This window comes from Capra hircus, chromosome 18, assembly GCF_001704415.2.
Source record: "Capra hircus breed San Clemente chromosome 18, ASM170441v1, whole genome shotgun sequence".
Classification (NCBI taxonomy): Eukaryota; Metazoa; Chordata; class Mammalia; order Artiodactyla; family Bovidae; genus Capra; species Capra hircus.
The window spans coordinates 21,856,346-21,876,843 of record NC_030825.1 but is presented as its reverse complement, the minus strand read 5'-3'; the positions used below and the strand labels follow the sequence as shown (position 1 = coordinate 21,876,843).

Sequence of the window (20,498 nt, the reverse complement as noted above, 5' to 3'; positions counted from 1 at the left end):
TTCAGCTTCAGCATCAGTCCTTCCAATGAATATCAGGACTGATTTTCTTTAGGATGGACTGGTTGGATCTCCATGCAGTCCAAGGGACTCTCAAGAGTCTTCTCCAACACTACAGTACAAAAGCATCAATTCTTCAGTGCCTAGATTCCTTTATAGTACAAGTCTCACATCCATACATGACTACTAGAAAAACCACAGCTTTGGCTAGACTGATCATTGTTGGCAAAGTAATGTCTCTGCATTTTAATATGTTGTCTAGTTTGGTCATAGCTTTTCTTCTAAGGAGGGTCCTACAATTTGGATAGAAGAGGATTGTGGCATTCTGAAGGACCTGAAAAGTGAAAGTGAAAGTTAGTCACTCAGTCGTATCTGACTCTTTGTGACCCCATGGACTATAGCCCACCAGGCTCCTCTGTCCATGGAATTCTCCAGGCAAGAATTCTGGAATGGGAAGGACTTAAATATCAACAAAATGAAGAAGCCCTTTTTCAGGCCCAGCTAGCTGTAACCAGATAGAAATAAGAGTCCTGGGACTTCCTTGGTGGTCCAATGGTTAAGATGCCACACTTCCACTGTAGGGGACATGAGTTCAATCCCTGGTTGGGCAACTAAGATTGCACATGTCACATGCCCCCCCCCCCAAAAAAAGAAGAAGAAAAATGTGAGTCTTATGTTGACAGAACTACTATTTCAAGACAATATGAAATTCCAAATTTTCATGAGAAATTAATTTTTTTTTTAATTACGTGGTTCCTGCCAAAACAAACCTTCATGCCAGATTTAGCCTATGGGTCACCTGGTTGAAACTTCTATTCTCAACATTCTGGTTTATAATATTTCTGTTATTAAAATTAAACTATGAGACTCCCTAAGGAAGATCTTGGCTGATTTTTGCCAAATCAATACAGACATTAGAGAACATATTTTTAATCCAGGAAAGAGAGTGAGAAATTAAAACTCCCTCCAAACAGTGGCAATTTTGACACCTTTCTTCAGAGAATAAGAATAGAGCAAAAAATGTTCACTGAAAGAATTTGAACATGGGGGAAAATACCTTTTAGAAAAGGACGTGACAGAGGCATCACCAGGATGACAGAGTAGAAAGGGCCTGTACTCACCTCCTCCCACAGGCACACCACAATTACACTATTTGTGGAGACCCCCCTCTATGAGAACTACCTGAAGACTAGAAGAAAAGGTTTTCCAAACTAAAAATATGAAGAAGGAAATGTGAAACGGGTAGGAGGAACAGAAATGCAGCCTAGTCAAGATGTAAGCCCCCAGGTAAGTGACCCACAAATGAGATAATCACCAATGCGAAGGCTGTCCCCACGGAGTAAGGAGTCCAAGTTGCATGCTGGGCTCCCCTGCCCACGGGTCTTGCGCCAGGAAGACAAGCCCCCAGGACTTCTGACACTGTGGGCCAGCGGGAGTGTGTGGGAGAGCAGGAGGGCTGTAGGGAACACACTGCTCTGAAAGGACATGCCCCAAAGCTCCTACCCTGAGTGCTGGCAGACACAGTGATTTGGAAGAGGCCCAGGCCAGACCTCCTTGCTCATCTTGGAGAGGCTCCTGCAGAGATAGGAGGTTACTGGGATTCACGCTGGGGACACAGATGCTGGCAGCAACCATTTGGGGGGATTTGTTTTGCCATGACAGCACTGTGCTAACAAGTGCAATTTGGAGTCTTCCCTCTAGCCTATTATCTCCAGGGGCTTACATAACTTCCAGTAGGTCTTCATGAGCCCAGGACCCAGTCCTTCTACCAATGGACCAGCAGCAGTCCTGGGACCCAACCTCATTCTCAAGTGGACCCCACAAGCAGTTACCCCAAGACCGAGCCCCACATCCCCACCCCTCACTAGTGAGTTAGTACCATCCCTGGACCCCAGGTGCCACAGTCAGCCACCCTGACACCTGGCCCTGCCCACTAATGGGATGGAACTAGTACCAAGATTCCCTTGGCCCCCTACAGCCAGTTGCTCCAGGACACAGCCCTGCCTATCAGTGAACTGGCACCAGCCCTGGGACATCACGGGTTGCTTAGTCATCTAGCTTGAAACCTGGCCCCACACACCAGTAGGCCAGAATCAGGCCCAAGACACTGAGTTATACAGTCAGCTGTGGTGGAACCTCGTTTTTCCCACTCATGGGCCAGAAGCCATCACAAAAGGCAGGGCCTGGCAGCCAACCAGGTCAGTGGCCAGTCCTGTCTACCAGGACACTTACACCAGGCAGCCCCCTCATAACAGAAGAAGGGCCCACACAGCCCACATAGATGGCCCTCCTAGAGCGTATAGCTCTACTGGCTAGAGGGAAGAGTGCTCTAGGTCCCTATAGGATGTCTGCTACTAAGGCTACTTCTCCAAGGTCAGGAAATGGAACTGAACTACCTAATTCATAGAAGTAAGCATAGAGAACCAGGCCAGATGAGGCAACAGAGGAATATTTTTGAAATGAAGGAACAAGACAAAATTTTGGAAGAACTAAATGAAGTGGAGATTAAAAAAATCTACCTTATAAAGAAAGAGTTCAAGGTAGTGATCATAAAAATGATTAATGAACTAAGAGACGCATAGATGAACACAGTGAGAAGGTAAAGACTTAGAAAATTTAAAGAAGAACTAAACAGAGATAAAGAGAACAATAGCTGAAGTAAAAATGCACTGGAAGGACTAGGTAATACAGAGGAACAGATGAGCGAACTGAAAGAGTAGTGGAAACTACCCAAGCTGAACAGAAAAAAAAGAATTAAAAAATATGAAGATAGTTTATGAGACCTCTGAGACAATGTCAAAATACTAACATTCACATTATAAGGGTCCCAGAAGCAGAAAATAGAAAGAAAGGGGCAGAGAACTTAGTTGAAGAAATTACAGCTGAAAACTTCCTATCCGGGAAAGTAAACAGACATCTACATCCAGGAAGTACAGACAGCCCCAAACAAAATGAACACAAAGAGGTCAACACCAAGACATATTAAAATTAAAATGGAAAAAATTAAAGATAATGAATCTTTAAAGCAGGAGAGAAAAGCAACTAGTTATTTAAAAGAGAACTCCCAAATACTCTCTGTTGACTTCTCCATAGAAATTTTTAGAACAGAAGAAAGTGGCATGATATGTTCCAAGTAATAAAAGGAGAGAGCCTAAAACTGAGAATACTCTACCCAGAAAAGCTGTCATTCAGATTTGAAGGAGATATAAACAGTTTTACAGAAAGAAAAAGCTGAAAGATTTCAGCACCACTAAGTTGGTTTTACAAGAAATACTAAAGGGACTTCTCTAAGCAGTAAAGACCAACAACTAGAAATATGAAAATTAAGAAAAGATAATTGGATGCAATCTCAAAAACAACAGAATGATCTCTGTCAGTTTTCAAGGCAAACCATTCAGTATCACAGTAATCCAAGTCTGTGGCCCAACCAAAAAGGCTGAAGAAGCTGAAGTTGAACATTTCTATGAAGACTTACAAGACCTTCTAGAACTAACACCCAAAAAAGGTGTCCTTTTCATCATAGGTGAGTGGAATGCAAAAGTAGGAAGTCAAGCAATACCTGGAGTAACAGACAAATTGGGCCTTGGAATACGGAATGAAGCAGGACAAAGGCTAACAGAGTTTTGCCAAGAGAACACGCTGGTCATAGCAAACACCCTCTTCCAACAACACAAGAGAAGACTAACATGGACATCACCAGATGGTTAACACCGAAATCAGATTGATGATATTCTTTGCAGCCAAAGGTGGAGAAGCTCTATACGGTCAGCAAAAACAAGACCAGGAGCTGACTGTGGCTCAGATCATGAACTCCTTATTGCCAAATTCAGACTTAAATTGAAGAAAGTAGGGAAAACCTCTGGACCATTCAGGTATGATCTAAATCAAATCTCTTACGAATATACAGTGGAAGTCGCAAATCGATTCAAGGGATTAGATCTGATAGACAGAGTGCATGAGGAACTATGGACAGAGGTTCATGACATTGTACAGGACACAGTGATCAAGACCATCCCCAAGAAAAAGAAATGCAAAAAGGCAAAATGGTTGTATGAGGAGCCTTTACAAATAGCAGAGAAAAGAAGAGAAGCAAAAGGCAAAGGAGAAAAGGAAAGACATACCCATTTGAATGCAGAGTTCCAAAGAATAGCAAGGAGTGATAAGAAAGCCTTCCTCAGTGATCAATGCAAAGAAATAGAGGAAAGCAATAGAATGGGAAAGGTGAGAGATCTCTTCAAGAAAATTAGAGATACCAAGGGAACATTTCAGGCAAAATTGGCACAATAAAGGACAGAAATGTATGGACCTAACAGAAGCAGAAGATATTAAGAAGAGGTGGCAAGAATACACAGAACTAAATGAAAACATCTTCATGACCCAGATAACCATGATGGTGTAATCACCCACCTAGAGCCAAACAGCCTGGAGTGTAAAGTCAAGTGGGCCTTAGGAAGCATCACTACCAACAAAACTAGTGGAGGGGATGGAATTCCTCTTGAGCTATTTCAAATCCTAAAAGATGATGCTGTGAAAGTGCTGCACTCAATACACCAGCAAATTTGGAAAACTCAGTAGTGGCCATAGGACTGGAAAATGTCAGTCTTCATTCCAATCCCGAAGAAAGGCAATACCAAAGAATGTTCCAACTACCACTCAATTGCACTCATCTCACACACTAGCAAAGTAATGTTCAAAATTCTCCAAGCCAGGCTTCAATAATACATGAACCATGAAATTCCAAATGTTCAAGCTGGATTTAGAAAAGGCAGAGGAACCACAGATCAAATTGCCAGCATCCTTTGGATCATCGAAAAAGCAAGAGAGTTCCAGAAAAACATCTACTTCTCCTTTATTGACTACACGAAATCCTTTGACTGTGTGGATCACAACAAACTGTGGAAAATTCTTCAAGAGATGGGGATACCAGACCACTTACCTGCCTCCTGAGAAATCTGTATGCAGGTCAAGAAGCAACAGTTAGAACTGGACAAGGAAAAAAAGACCGGTTCCAAATTGGGAAAGGAGTATGTCAAGGCTGTATATTGTTATCCCGCTTATTTGACTTATATGTAGAGTACATCATGTTAAATGCCAGGATGGATGAAGCACGAGCTGGAATCAAGATTGCTGGGAGAAATATCAGTTACTGCAGATACACAGATGACACCACTCTTATGGCAGAAAGGGAAGAAGAAGTAAAGAGCCTCTTGATGAAAGAGAAAGAGGAGAGTGAAAAAGCTGGCTTAGAAGTCAACTTTCAAAAAGCTGAGATCATGGCATCCCATTCAGTCACTTCTTGGCAAATAGATGGGGAAACAATGGAAACAGTGAGAGACTTTATTTTGGGGGCTTCAAAGTCACTGCAGTAGGTGACTGCAGCTGTGAAATTAGAAGACACTTGCTCCTTGGAAGAAAAGCTATGACAATCCTAGACAGCATATTAAAAAGCAGAGACATTACTTTTCCAACAAAGGTCCATCTAGTCAAAGCTATGTTTTTTCCAGTAGTCATGTATGGATGTGAGAGTTGGACTATAAAGAAAGCTAAGTATCAAGGAATAGATGCTTTTGAACTGCGGTGTTGGAGAAGGCTCTTGAGAGTCCCTCGGACTGCAAGGAGATCAAACCAGTCAATCCTAAAGAAATCAGTCCTGAATGTTCATTGGAAGGACTGATGCTGAAGCTGAAGCTGAAGCTCCAATACTTTGGCCACCTGATGGGGAGAGAAGACTCATTTGAAAAGACCCTGATACTGGGAAAGATTGAAGGTGAGAGGAGAAGGGGACGACAGAGGATGAAATGGTTGGATGGCATCACATGTGTACCACATGTCCATGATGGCAACTCATGGACATGAGTTTGAGTAAGCTCCAGGAGTTGGTGACGGACAGACAAGCCTGGCATGCTGCAGTCCATAGGGTTGCAAAGAGTCAGACACTGCTGAGTGACTGAACTGAACTGAACTGAACTGAACTGAACTGAACTGAAAAATGACTTAAAGGGCAAAAATTTTGAGAAATAAGGATACTCAGGATTGATCTACCCATACATCCAAAAAGGAGCAGACTCTACCTAGTCTCTAACTAAGCAGAGATCCAGAAGAAAGCATATCTTGGCCATCCTTTTCAGAGGGGAAGATGGGCTTCATAAACTATTTAAGAAGAGTTTTTAGATTTACAGAACAGTTACAGAGATACTACAGAGAGTTCCCACAAACCTTCACCTCATTTCTCCTAGTCTTAATATCCTACATTGCCATGGTAAATCTATCACAACCCTAAGATTTAACTTGGTACAACTACAAAATGTAGTTGATTTATAATGTTGCGTTAGTTTCAAATATACAACATAATGACTCATATTATCATAGATTGTACTCCATTTAATGTTATTAGAATATATTGGTCATATTCCCTGTGCTGTACATTACATTCTGTATCTTATTTATTTCATACCTAGTAGTTTGTTCCTTAAGATCCTTTTTCTTTGTGTTGTCTCTCATCAAAACCGTCTCACCACCGCTGCTGCTGCTGCTGCTAAGTCGCTTCAGTCGTGTCCGACTCTGTGCGACCCCATAGACGGTAGCCCACCAGGCTCCCCCATCCCTGGGATTCTCCAGGCAAGAACACTGGAGTGGGTTGCCATTTCCTTCTCCAATGCGTGAAAGTGAGAAGTGAAAGTGAAGTCGCTCAGTCGTGTCCGACTCTTAGCAACCCCATGGACTGCAGCCCACCAGGCTCCTCCATCCATGGGATTTTCCAGGCAAGAGTACTGGAGTGGGGTGCCATTGCCTTCTCCGCTCACCACTGGTAACCACTAATTTATTCTAAGAGTCTGTTTCTGTTCTATTATATTTATATTTTAATTTTTCATATGTTAAAAATATATGAAAATATACAGCATTTGTCTCTCCTTCTCGACTAAGCATAATCTCTTCCAGGTCCATACACTGTTTGTTTTTCCTGGCCTTCTTGCATGGCATGTGGGATGGTGGATCTTAGTTCCCCAGCCAGGGTTTGAACCTGCATCCCCTGCATTGCAAGGCTGATTCTTAACCATTAGACCACCAGGGAAGTCCCAAGATTTCATTCCTTTTTGTGGCTGAGTTATATTCCATTGTATGTATATATGTATGAACATTGAGGTGCATATATCTTTTCAAATTAGTGGGGTTTTTTTGGATATATACCCAGGATTGGAATTGCTGGATCATCTTGTAGTTCTATTTTTAGTTTTTTGAGGAAGCTGTATACTATTTTCCATAATGTGGTACCAACTTACATTCCCACCAATAGTGAACCAGGGTTCTCTTTTTTCCACATCCTCACCAATATTTGTTATTTGTAGACTTTTTGATGATAGTCATTCTGACGAGTGAAGTAATACCTCATTGTTATTTCAATTTGCATTCCTTTAATAATTACTGATGTTGGGCATTTCTTCATGTGTCTGTCAGGCATCTGTATATCTTCTTTGGAAAAAATATCTATTCAGTAGATATCTGAAAATATCTACTGCCCGTTTTCTGATTGGGTTGTTTGGGTTTTCGTGAAAAATACCATTGATATTTTATTAGAAGTTACATTGAATCTAGTCATTTAAAAATATTAACTAATCCAATTAATGAATACAGTATACCTTTCCATCTGTTCATGTCATCTTCAATTTATTTCATCAGTGTCTTAATGTTTTCTCAGTACAGGTCTTTTACCTCCTCAGGTAGATTTATTCCTAGGTATTTTATTCTTTTTGATACCTTGTAAATGGGATTGTTTCCTTAATTTCTCTTCAAATAGTTTGTCATTAATGTTTAGAAATGCAGCAGATTTCTGTATATTAATTTAGTATTCTACAACTTTTCTGGCTTTATTGATGAGCACTAGTAGTTTTTTTGCGACATGTTTAGGATTTTCTATGTAGAGTACCATGCATTGGGCATGCCAAGACACTTCAGTAGGTTCTGGCTCTTTTCATCCCTATTGACTGTAGCCCTCCAGGTTCCTCTGTCCATGGGATTCTCCAGGGAAGAATACTGGAGTGCCCCCCTCCAGGGGATCTTCCCAAGCCAGGGATCGAACCCATCTCCTGAGACTCCTGCATTGCAGGTGGATTCTTTACTAGGGAAGCCCTCATATAGTATGATATCATCTGCAAATAGTGACAGTTTTACTTCTTCCATTACAATTTGGAGATCTTCTATTTCTTTTTCTTTTCTGATTGCTATGGCAAGAGCTTCCAATAATTTGTTCCTCCCCCCCAAAACTTTGTTGAATAAAAGTGGCAATAGTAGACACCCTTGTTTTACTCTTTATCTTAGAGGAAATACTTTCAGCTTTTCACCACTGAGTTTGATGTTAACTATAGGCTTGTCTTTCACATAGCTTTTATCATATGGAGGTATATTTTTGCTATACCTACTTGTTCAGAGATTTTATCATAAATGAATGCCGAATTTTGTCAAAAGCTTTTCCTGTATCTATTGAGATGATTGTATAATTTTAATCCTTCATTTTGATAATGTGGTGTATAACAATGATTTGCAAATGTTAAATAATCCTTGCATTTCATAAACAAATTTTGTGTGATTATGGTATCAGTTCAGTTCAGTTGCTCAGTTGTGTCCGACTCTTTGCGACCCCATGAATCACAGCACGCCAGGCCTCTCTGTCCATCACCAACTCCCGGAGTTCACTCAGACTTGCGTCCATCGAGTTGGTGATGCCATCCAGCCATCTCACCCTCTGTCGTCCCCTTCTTCCCCTGCCCCCAATCCCTCCCAGCATCAGAGTCTTTTCCAATGAGTCAACTCTCCGCATGAGGTAGCCAAAGTACTGGAGTTTCAGCTTTAGCATCATTCCTTCCAAAGAAATCCCAGGGTTGATCTCCTTCAGAATGGACTGGCTGGATCTCCTGGCAGTCCAAGGGACTCTCAAGAGTCTTCTCCAACACCACACTTCAAAAGCATCAATTCTTCAGCGCTCAGCCTTCTTCACAGTCCAACTCTCACATCCATACATGACTACTGGAAAAACCATAGCCTTGACTAGATGGACCTTAGTTGGAAAAGTAATGTCTCTGCTTTTGAATACGCTATCTAGGTTGGTCATAACTTTTCTTCCAAGGAGTAAGCGTCTTTTAATTTCATGGCTGCAGTCACTATCTGCAGTGATTTTGGAGCCCCCCAAAATAAAGTTTGACACTGTTTCCACTGTTTCCAAATCTATTTCCCATGAAGTGATGGAACTGGATGCCATGATCTTCATTTTCTCAATGTTGAGCTTTAAGCCAACCTTTTCACTCTCCTCTTTTACTTTCATCAAGAGGCTTTTTAGTTCCTCTTCACTTTCTGCCATAAGGGTGGTGTCGTCTGCATATCTGAGGTTATTGATATTTCTCCTGGAAATCTTGATTCCAGCTTGTGTTTCTTCCAGTCCAGCGTTTCTCATGATGTACTCTGCATATAAGTTAAATAAGCAGGGTGACAATATACAGCCTTGACGTACTTCTTTTCCTATTTGGAACCAGTCTGTTGTTCCATGTCCAGTTCTAACTGTTGCTTCCTGACCTGAATACAGATTTCTCAAGAGGCAGGTCAGGTGGTCTGGTATTCCCACCTCTCTCAGAATCTTCCACAGTTTATTGTGATCCACCCAGTCAAAGGCTTTGGCATAGTCAATAAAGCAGAAAGAGATGTTTTTCTGGAACTCTCTTGCTTTTTCCATGATCCAGCAGATGTCGGCAATTTGATCTCTGGTTCCTCTGCCTTTTCTAAAACCAGCTTGAATATTTGGAAGTTCACAGTTCACATATTGCTGAAGCCTGGCTTGGAGAATTTTGAGCATTACTTTACTAGCATGTGAGATGAGTGCAATTGTGCGGTAGTTTGAGCATTCTTTGACATTGCTTTTCTTTGGGATTGGAATGAAAACTGACCTTTTCCAGTCCTGTGACCACTGCTGAGTTTTCCAAATTTGCTGACATATTGAGTGCAACACTTTCACAACATCGTCTTTTAGGATTTGAAATAGCTCAACTGGAATTCCATCACCTTCACTAGCGCTGTTCGTAGTGACGCTTCCTAAAGCCCACTTGACTTCACATTCCAGGATGTCTGACTCTAGATGAGTGTGAGTGATCACACCATCATGATTATCTGGGTTGTGAGGATAGTTTTTGTACAGTTCTTCTGTGTATTCTTGCCACCTCTTCTTAATATCTTCTGCTTCTGTTATATGATCCTTTTAATGCATTGTTGAATTCAGTTTGATAATATTTTGCTAAAGATTTTTGGATCTATGTTCATGAAGGATATTGGTCTTTAATTTTTTCTTGCGATGTACTGGTTTTGAGATCAGAGTAATGGTGGCCTTAAGAAATGAGTTTGGAAGTACTCCCTCCTCCTCTATTTTTTGGAAGAATTTGAGAAGGATTGGTATTAATTCTTCTTTCAGTGTTTGGTAGAATTCATCAGTGAAGCTGTCTGTCCCCCTGTAGTTGTTTGTTGAACTATCTTACCTTTAACATATTATTTCTAGTTTGGACTTCAGTATATAGTACGATGAACTAATGTGGACTCCCCCCTCTTGCTTTAACTTGTGTCTAACTCTTTGTGACCCCATGGACTATACAGTCCATGGAATTCTCTGGGCCAGAATAGTGGAGTGGGTAGCCTTTCCCTTCTCCAGAGGATCTTCCCAACCCAGGGACTGAACCCAGGTCTCCTGCATTGCAGGCAAATTCTTTCCTAGCTGAGCTACCAGGGAAGCCCACTTTAAATAGTAGGGTAAAATATTTTTTGAAAAGTTCAAATTCAAGGGCAAGCACAAAATAAGCAGACTTCCCTGGGTGCCAGCAATGAAGAGGAGTTCACACTAGATTGCTGCTCGTGAAAGTCAGCGCCATGATGGCCCAGGGCCAGTGGACCTTGACACTGACTGAAACCGTTCATTGGCCACAGTCAGACAGGGCACATGGCCTTCAGCCACAAGGGGTGGGGACCTGGAATCGACACCTGTGTAAACTTGGGTTCTGAAATGGCAGCATCTCTGTGATTAGGGAACCCAAACCATTACACACATACCCTAGCATGGGGGTTTATCTTGTCAAGACTCTGGATGTAAAAAAAAGAACTTTTTGAGAAATTGAAACCCCGAGCCTTCTCCATGCAAGGATGTGGAACCCAGATTTACTCTTCCTGCTTGTTTTAGCAATGTAGAGCCAATAAATTGAGAGAAACTAACCACAGACAGGTGAAATACTTGGGTGTCCAGCAAAGAAGAACTTAGACTTGCTCTGTGTGGCTATTTTCACATACCATAGTCCATAGAACATGTGTGAAGGCATACACATACACATTTGCAAAGAGTCAGACACGACTGAGCATGCACACAAGGGTATAAAGCATGCATGCACGTGTGTGCGCGTGCGTGCACACACACGTAACCTCCCCGGGAAAGATGGGCTCACATGTGAAATTCATAGACCATTAGAGAATATGAGCAGGCACAATCACAAAGAAGTCAGTGCCCCTGAGACTCTGAGATAGCTAACAACAAGAGAAAAGACCTTACAGAGAAAGAATAGTCAGACTTGATGAAATATAAGAATCTCAGATTGAAGAAGCAGCCTGAATGTGGAGTCAAACATATGTGCCTTTGAGGTATTTGTTTTGTCAATTCAGGTTTTCATAAATTGAGTGTTCTTAAAATGGAGCCTATCACACACAAGGAGTACCATTTGGAAATGGTTTTGGAGCCTTGACTAAAGAGATCACCACTTTTCAGATGCCTAGACAAAGACTCAGCCCAGAGTCCTAAGACTTTGGTGGCCCACTGGATGTCTTTTCTCCCTAGTCTGCACAGGACACTGGCTGTAGGTAGATTTAAGAAAGATCAGAGTAGCTGAAAATGAGTACTGGGCAGGGGGACACAGCCAGGCTGACAAGAGGGCTGCCTGTATGGTCCTGCCCTGCCTGTGGGCTGACTGTGCTAATGGACAATCACAAGGAGAACAGGAGGGACGTGCTCCCCATCACCACAGCCACAGATGTGCTGCCCGAGCCAGCCCACTGGGTGAGCAAAGGAAATCATGGAGACTGAGAATTGGAAAGTTGAGGATGTGTGCCAGCAGAAATCTCCTGCCAGTAACATTTTCCTTCAGAGGAGCGGACGTTTGCAAGGAGAGAGGATTCAGCTGCACTGGCTCTGCAGCACGAAATGGTTGCACTGGCTGTGCAGCAGTCAGCTGGCTATTCAGTCTCTGAGACGTGATCAGCCAGTTTCTCTAGTCATCCTTCAAGGTGTGGCTGCAAAGTCCCCTCTCGGTGAAACCCCTCTCCTCTCCCCATCCCTAGCCCAGTCATGTCCCTTCCTCAATGTGCCTTTGGTTTCTGTCCATATAGTGGCAGTCTAGTGACCATAGTAAAAAGGTCACAGTGGCTAAAACCTGGGGCTAGTACTTAGCATGTTTTTGGTCCCCAAGTCCAAGTGATAGAATGTCCAGACAAGCAAGGCCAACCATACTCCACACATTATCATCTCCGCCATACACGCAGTTGTACCTGTTTAGTTGCTAAGTCATGTCTGACTCTTTTGTGACCCCATGGACTGTAGCTGTAGCCCACCATGCTCCTTGAGATTTCCCAAGCAAGAATACTGGAGTATTCCCAGTACCATTTCTTTCTCCAGGCTGTCTTACTGTATCTCCCGTATTGGCAGGCAGATTCTTTACCGTTGACCCACCAGGGACAACCCCATACATGCAGGAACTAAGTTAACTTGCACTGACAAAGTTGGTTTACATTCAGTCTTGATCAGGCAAACCGAATTAGTTTAGTAAGAAGCAACACAAATCACTGGGAAAAGATCAAACACATTTCCTGACATAGAATAGACAGGAGTTAATTGACTAAGTTTTGCTCTTCATTAAAAAGTTTTATCATCATTTATACTGTCAGAATCATGTGTCTGCCTTTCCTAGTGAGTTTTTTTTTTTTTTTGAACTCTGTGGGCCATTTTAAACATATTTTCTGGCCAACTCTGAAGGAAAGAGACTCATCAAGAGAGCCAATAATTCATTTTTAAAGTTTAAGTTTAGCAACATTATTATTTTTAATATAGAAAATTGAAACATTTACTTTAGCTATTAAGTTAGTGATTGCTCCTTGAGGCTTTCTGTAGATGGTAGTGGAACAAGAGGGTTATAGTGTTTGAATAGAGAGGAATACAGTCTGCATGAAATAAGTCATTCTTTAGATAAATTCCTTGACTTATTAAAAGTGGTTCTTATTGTAAACATAATTTTTGAATTGGGAAAGGCATTAGAAGCATAATCTAGCACTCTCCAGTGCTGAAATCAGAGGTGGGACAAGAAGTTCATTTAAAAAATCCATTTATAAGCTCAGCAAGTCCCTGTTCATAAGCAGCAACTTCTCTCCTGAATTGGTTCAGAGTCGCAGCTCTGACTGCAGACATGGTTCTGTTCTAGAAAGCTCCTACATGATTCCAGTCTATTAAAGCCTTTGAGGGCATAAAACTGTATCTTTAAAGCAGCTCTTGCTCTAACTTCCCTGCCAGAAAGGAGCCTATAGAACTCCAGGAACTAATCTTGGAGGATGACAAGGCAGACATCTCTTCCTATCAAGCCACGTATGCTGGGCTGAGGCATGTATTATGTATCTTTCTGCACAGATGAGATGAAAGATGCCCAGTTTCTGTTTCTCGGTGGCTACAGTATGAGAGAGGGCACAGCGCCAGAGGGGTCTGCAGTGTGTGAAGTCCCAGAGCAAATGCTGTCTTACGACAGAGATTTGGTCAATAAATAAAGGACTTTTTCTGTTTAGATGTCAAAAGACTTGATTTGAGATAAGACAGGCATGATGTAAAATACAATGGCTAACTAATTGTTTAAGGTGAATGGTGAACGTGGGCCCAGCTCACAGACAGCCTCATGGGGCCATTTTGTTTGGATCTGGGGGAATACAGTGGCCCCCCATAAATGGTGCTCAAACTTAGATGATCTTCAGAGTCACCCAGGGGACTTTAAAAATACAAATTCCTAATTTACTGAATTAGCAGTGGGTGGAGGGAGCCCAGGAATATTGAGTTTGAGAACTGCTGAACCCTGGAGAAAGAATTTAGGCTTAGGGACAGATAGATCTGGTTTTGAATCTTGCTAGTGTAATCTTGAGCATGTTTCCAGACTTCTGAACCTTAGAACCCCTAAGAATAGTAACTTTGGGATGATCAGTAAGGTATCTCAAAAAGTTTACACAGAAACTAGACATTATTAGGCACTTAGTAATTGTCTCAGTCCATTCAGGCTGCTATAACAATACACTAGCTGGCTTAAACAATAAACATTTATTTCACACCTTTTTGAAGGCTGAGAAGCTCAAGATTAAAGTAAATTTGGTGTCTGGTGAGGATTTGCTTCTTTGATTCATAGACAGCTGCCCTGTAACTGCACATGGCCAAACGGACAAGGGAGTTCTCTGGGGTCTTTTTAATAAGGGTATCAATCTCATTCAGGGCTTCCCTCATAGCTCAGTTGGTAAAGAATCTGCCTGTAATGCAGGAGACCCCGGTTCGATGCCTGGGTCGGGAAGATCTTCTGGAGAAGGGATAGGCTAACCACTACAGTATTCTTGGGCTTCTCTTGTGGCTCAGCTGGTAAAGAATCTGCCCACAATGCAGGAGACCTGGGTTCAATCCCTGGGTTGGGAAGATCCCCTGGAGAAAGGAAAGGCTACCTACTCCAGTATTCTTGCCTGGAGAATTTCATGGACTGTATAGTCCATGGGATCACAAAGAGTCGGACACGACTGAGTGAATTTCACTTCACTTCACTTCAATCTCATTCATGAGGTCTCCATCCTTATGACCTAACCATCTCCCAAATACTCTCACATTGGGAGTTAGGATGTTAACACATGAATTCTGTATGGATGCAAACAGTCTACTGTAGGCACCATGGGCTACTCCCTCCTCATGCCCTTTGAGATTCCTGCAGATGTGATGATACTCAATTTAACCATAATCAGAGAGCCATGTAGAAGGTCAAGAAGCTGGATGAATCAGACAGGAAGTGTTTGACATCTGGTTAATTCTGATAACCTCAGGTTGAACTTGATTGGGAGTGTGGCTGCCCACTCAAAGGCCAACAGCAGCTAGAAGGAACCAGTTAAGCAGGCTGGCAGAACCTCAGGGCTTCTGATTAACCAAGTGATATAACTCCTTTTGGGTCCCTCAAGCATGCTATAATCATGCCTCATGCATGTAGGCCCTCGATATCTTTATTTTTATTTATTTATTTTAATTTTTTATTTTTACTTTATTTTACTTTACAATCCTGTATTGGTTTTGGCATACATTGACATGAATCTGCCACGGGTATACATGAGCTCCCAAACATGAACCCCCCTCCCACCTCCCACCCCACATCACCCCTCCGGATCGTCTCTGTGCACCAGCCCCAAGCATCCTGCATCCTGCATCGAACATAGACTGGCGATTTGTTTCTTACATGATAGTATACATGTTTCAATGCCATTCTCCCAAATCATCCCACCCTCTCCCTCTCCCTCAGAGTCCAAAAGTCCACTCTACACATCTGTGTCTCTTTTAAAGTTAACTTGATTCTCACCATAATGAGTGGAAGGCAGACAGCAACTAGCAGGCCTAGGATCTTGAGGTGCAGACACTGAGGGAACTCAGAATAAACATGACCAGGCTTCGTGGATTGTCAGTGTTACTCAAATCCCGGAGGAAGCAGCATCATTTTTACAGTATTACTAGCTGGTGGTTTTTTGTTTTGTTTTTTGAGTGTTTTCTTTGTGCCAGGCACTTTTATCCTAATAATACTCCTATGAGAAAATCCTGTGCTGTAAATACTAATATCATTCTTGTTTTACATATGAGGAAAAACTGAGAAATAGAGAGGCTGGGTAACGGCTGGGAGTACAGATTATGAGAGAAGGCATTCCTGGCAGAGGGCCCAACATGTGCAGAGGCCCTGAGGCCAAAAGGAACACAGTACATGTAAGGGGAAAGGCCAGGACAGCTACTGTACAGACTGCAAAAAAGCAAGGGCCGTCAGCCCATTAGGCCTCATAGGGCACCGTGATTTTGTCTATTCTCATGATAACATTGAGAAGTGATTGAGACTTGATTTTTAATTTAACTTCCATTTTAGAGTTTTAAAACATACGCAAAAGTAGAAAGAAAAAGATCACAGATTCCTATATATTAAGGTTGGTGCAAAAGTAATTGTGGTTTTGCATTGTTGAACTTTGCCATTGGATATTAGAATACATTCTTAAAGATATGTGGTTATGTTATTCATCATTTTGAGGTACATTTCTTGCTTTATGTTTTTTACTCGTGAAATATTACTTGCTGTTTATGTATTTTAGACTATGGAAATGATATTAGACAAAAAGGAAATCTGAACGGTTTTCTTGAGTTCAAAATGGATCACAAAGCAGCAGAGACAACTTGCAGCATCAACAACACATTTGGCCCAGGAACTGCTAGTGAATGTACAGTGCAGCATGACTCAAGAAGTTTTGCAAAGGAGATGAGAGTCTGGAAGGTGAGGAGCATAGTGGCTGGTCACTGGAAGTTGATAACAACCAATTGAGAGCCATTATCAAAGCTGATCCTCTTACAACTACATGAGAAGTTGCCCAAGAACTCAATGTTGACCATTCTATGGTTGTTTGGGATTTGAAGCTAATTGGAAAGGTGAAAAAGCTCAATAAGTGGGAGCCTCATGAGCTGACCACAAAGGAAAAAAAAGTCCTTTTCCAGAGTCATCTTCTCATATTCTATGCAACAACAATAAACCATTCCATGAGACGAAACGAAGATTTTATATGACAACTGTTGATGACCAGCTCAGTGGTTGGACCAAAAGAAGCTCCAAACCACATCTCAAAGTCAAACTTGTACCAAAAAAAAGGTCATGGTTTGGTGGTCTGCTACCTGTCTGATCCTCTACAGCTTCCTGAATCCCAGGGAAACCATTACATCTGAGAAGTATGCTCAGCAAATCGATGCACTGATAAATGTAATAACAGCAACTGGTATTGGACAACAGAAAGTGCCCAGTTCTTCTCCAAGACCACAACTGACCACACGGTGCACAACCAACGCTTTGAAAGTTGAATGAATTGGGCTCTGAAGTTTTGCCTCATCTGCCCTAGTCACCTGACCTCTCACCAACTGACTCACTTCTTCAAGCTTCTCGACACGTTTTTTCACGGAAAATGCTTCCACAACCAGCAGGAGGCAGAAAATGCTTCCTAAGAGTTCATCGAATCCCGAAACACAGATTTTTATGCTACAGAAATAAACTTATTTCTCCTTGGCAAAAATGTGATGGTTGTATTTTGATTAATTAAGATGTGTTGAGCCTAGTTATAATGATTTAAATTCAGGGCCTGAAACCATCATTATTTTATGGTTTGGTACCATAAATTACTTTTATGGTACAGGGATGGTACCTAATACCATCACACAGCTTCAACAATTAACCCTGAAAATGTTTCAAGCAGGAAAGTGATATGATTAACTTTATATTCAAACCCACCAGCCAACCAGCCCTCTGGCTACTGTGGAGAAGGAGTTGGAGGGAACAAAGTGGACATGGAGAGACCAGTTGGGAGGCCACTGCAGTAGTCCAGGAGGGACAGTGTCATGGTGAGGTGAGGATAAACCAAGGGCAGTGGACAGATTCTGGAGGAATGAATATGTCAGTGTCAGCTTCCCCCAGAAGCAGACCCCGAGACAAGGATTTCAGCTCAAGCAGTTTATTTGGGGTCAGGAAATACAAACAGGTGAATGGGGAGGAGAGACATGGAAGGAAGGAGGGAAGGCAGCCAGTGTCTTCTCAAGCCAGCTACCTTTTTAGCAGGACCAGTGTGCAATTTGCAGGGCTGGTGCAAATGAAACTGTGAGGCCTTGTGATCATAAATTATTGAGAAATTCAGAATGAAAACAGCAGAGTGTTTAGCCAAGCTCAGGCCCTTTAGACAATGGAGTCCCATGCACATCGCAAGTCGGTGAAGCCCATCCTGCCTTTGGGCAACTGGAGCTTAATCCTGCAGGAAGCTGGGTGAAATGAGATAAAACACACAGCTCAGAAGAATCAGAGCGCCATCAGTCAATGGCCAAAGGCTGCTCCGGAGTGTTCCACCTTCCTGGCGTTTCCAGCCTGCCCTGCCTAGAAGAATGGATTCCCCTGGCTTCTTCATGTAGATCCTGGAGGTTGGAAGTATGCCAGCGTCATTACGACATGGTCTGTTCTTAGGGACACAGGTTGGACAAGGATAACTCCAAAAGGACACAGATGACTTTCAGGTTTCTGGCTTAGGCATTGGAAGGGGTCAGAGGGCCCTTCCTGGAGACAGGGAGCACTGGAATGGGAGTAGGTGGGGGAAGCACTGGAGAAGGAGGTTGGTTTGAACATGTTGAGCCTGACTCATCCACATGGAGATGTCAGAAGGCAGTAGGAGTTTTGGCTCTTAGGCTCAGAGGAAATGTCTGGCTGTGGGTGGAGATGGAAGTACCAGGGAGAGAGAGCAGTGGGCTCTAGGATGCCAGGCATGTCCACAGCCGGGGTGAGAACACTGGTCACCACTCAGGATGCAGAGTTAACTAAAGCAGAAAGCTGCTGCCTTGGTCCCTGCTCCTCGGACCCTGGCTTCCAGACCAGGGCACTCAGGTGGACACCTGCCTGCAGGTTTGTGCCATCTCTCTGGAGGGAGGCTGAAGCCATCACCCTCCGCAGGCTCAAGTAAATGGCTTCCCGTCCCAGCCTTGGAAGAAACAGGGAGCAGATGACCTGAAACCATCAGTGTCTGCTGGCCCCATAGGCACTCCCCCAGCCCAGGCAGAGGCAGAGAGGGAAATGTTAAAGTCACCCACGCAAACACTAGTTTTCCCATCCTTACCTCAAGTTTCTGTTTCATAGGTTTTCTCTGTGCAAATGAAACCTTAAGCTTACTGTGAATATTAAAACAATGAATTTCACCCAGCAAATGGAGACAGCGAAATGGCTGAAGTTGTACAGAATCCAATTACCAAGAGCAGTTAAATTGTCCAAATCTCGGTCTGGGGGTGTTCGTATGACATAGATACTCTTGCATATTTCAATGTCTATTTAAAGAAAGGGTGCCCAGGCTCCATTAGTGTGGAGAGAGGCTCCTGGAAGCCACATTATTTCTCATCATTAAAGTCAGTCCGAGTTTTCCAACAAAAAGGAGGATAAATGAATCGGACCTGGCAGGCCCGGCAGCCAGCTCCTCAGCCCAGTAATCGCTCCCTTATTGTTCTTTCCCATTAAAATGATGATAAAACAAACCATATGGCATTTACTGTTCTTGCTTTTAGAAAGAGACATTTTACCATGGGACCCTGGAGAGAGTGGAGGGGCCCTTGCGCCCTTCCAGGGGCAGTCACAATAATGGCAGTGGCCGTGGGTCAATCTTGCACTTTCATGCCCTTACTTCAATTCTTCATGGGCAGAATCTACTTTTCCTGTGTTTATAAAAATATACACATATGAAACCATCTCTTAGGTGTTGGTGTGGGCAGGTTGCAGTGATCTGAAAAAAAGCCAGAGTATATTTACACAGAAACATCTAGATGAAATACATTCTATTTGTCATTATGGAATATTAAACATCTGGCCTGCTGATTAATTTTTTACTTTTCAAACCAGCATTTTTGGCATGGTACAGTCACAGCTTGAGAGATTCTTCACAGCCAATGCCATGGCTGTTCTACTTGAGTGATATTCAAATACCGAACATCAGGTTTGGCATGAATGCCAGCCCCAAATAGCCGGCATCGATGTGTACCAGCTGGTGGCAGTCCTGGCTATCCTTTCACTCTGTGAGTGGAGGGAAGAGGAGCGGACACTGAAGTAAGACTTCAGATGGCATTTCCATTTATCCTAAGGCCTTGCTCTAACAGGAGGTGGAATGATGCTGGTGAAAATGCTGAGTGTTAGGTGACCCAGCATCCCCTGGGAACTCAGCTCCTAGGGCTGGTGCTGGCCTGTCTGCTCACTCCCAGGGCAGGCCTGCGGCCGCTGGCTGTCCTCCCGATACCAGAGCAGGAGAACACAGGTACCAAGGACTTGGAATCCGAAGATGGATAATTTGTGATATCAAAAATGACACTCTAAATTGGTTCCAAATACAAGGATGTTTCGTGATGGTGCTGGTGCTGATTCTCTCACACAGCTTCATGCTTCAAATGTTTTTCAGCCAAATAAAGAGGCCTAATAGCCATCAAACTCCTGTCCAATATAATTACTGTAAATCATTATAAATGAGCTCTAATACTGCTAGGAACATAGATGCTCGGCCATGGTCACGGGAAATGAGGCCAAGAGATTGTTTCTCTGAGGGAATGTGAGATCACACTGTGCTCTCAAGACTCACCTGAACCTCTGTTCAGAAAGCAAAGGAAATATCCCCAAAATGTCTTGTGAAAG

The 20,498-nt window shown here is 42.7% G+C and overlaps 1 protein-coding gene across 2 annotated transcripts in view; it reads left to right on the top strand.

Annotated features, from left to right (window-relative positions):
• LOC108637964 overlaps positions 1-20,498 on the top strand; it is a 77,541-nt gene that overhangs the window by 23,665 nt on the left and 33,378 nt on the right. The window contains exon 2 of one of the 2 annotated variants that reach the window (XR_001919443.1): positions 16,408-19,357. Coding sequence is in view for 1 of the 2 variants with exons in the window: in XM_018061974.1 (XP_017917463.1) it covers positions 16,408-16,634 (227 nt within the window). In the remaining variant the exon portion in view is untranslated. Of the gene's footprint in view, positions 1-16,407 lie in introns of those variants that run through there. The other variant, XM_018061974.1, reaches the window with a different exon arrangement.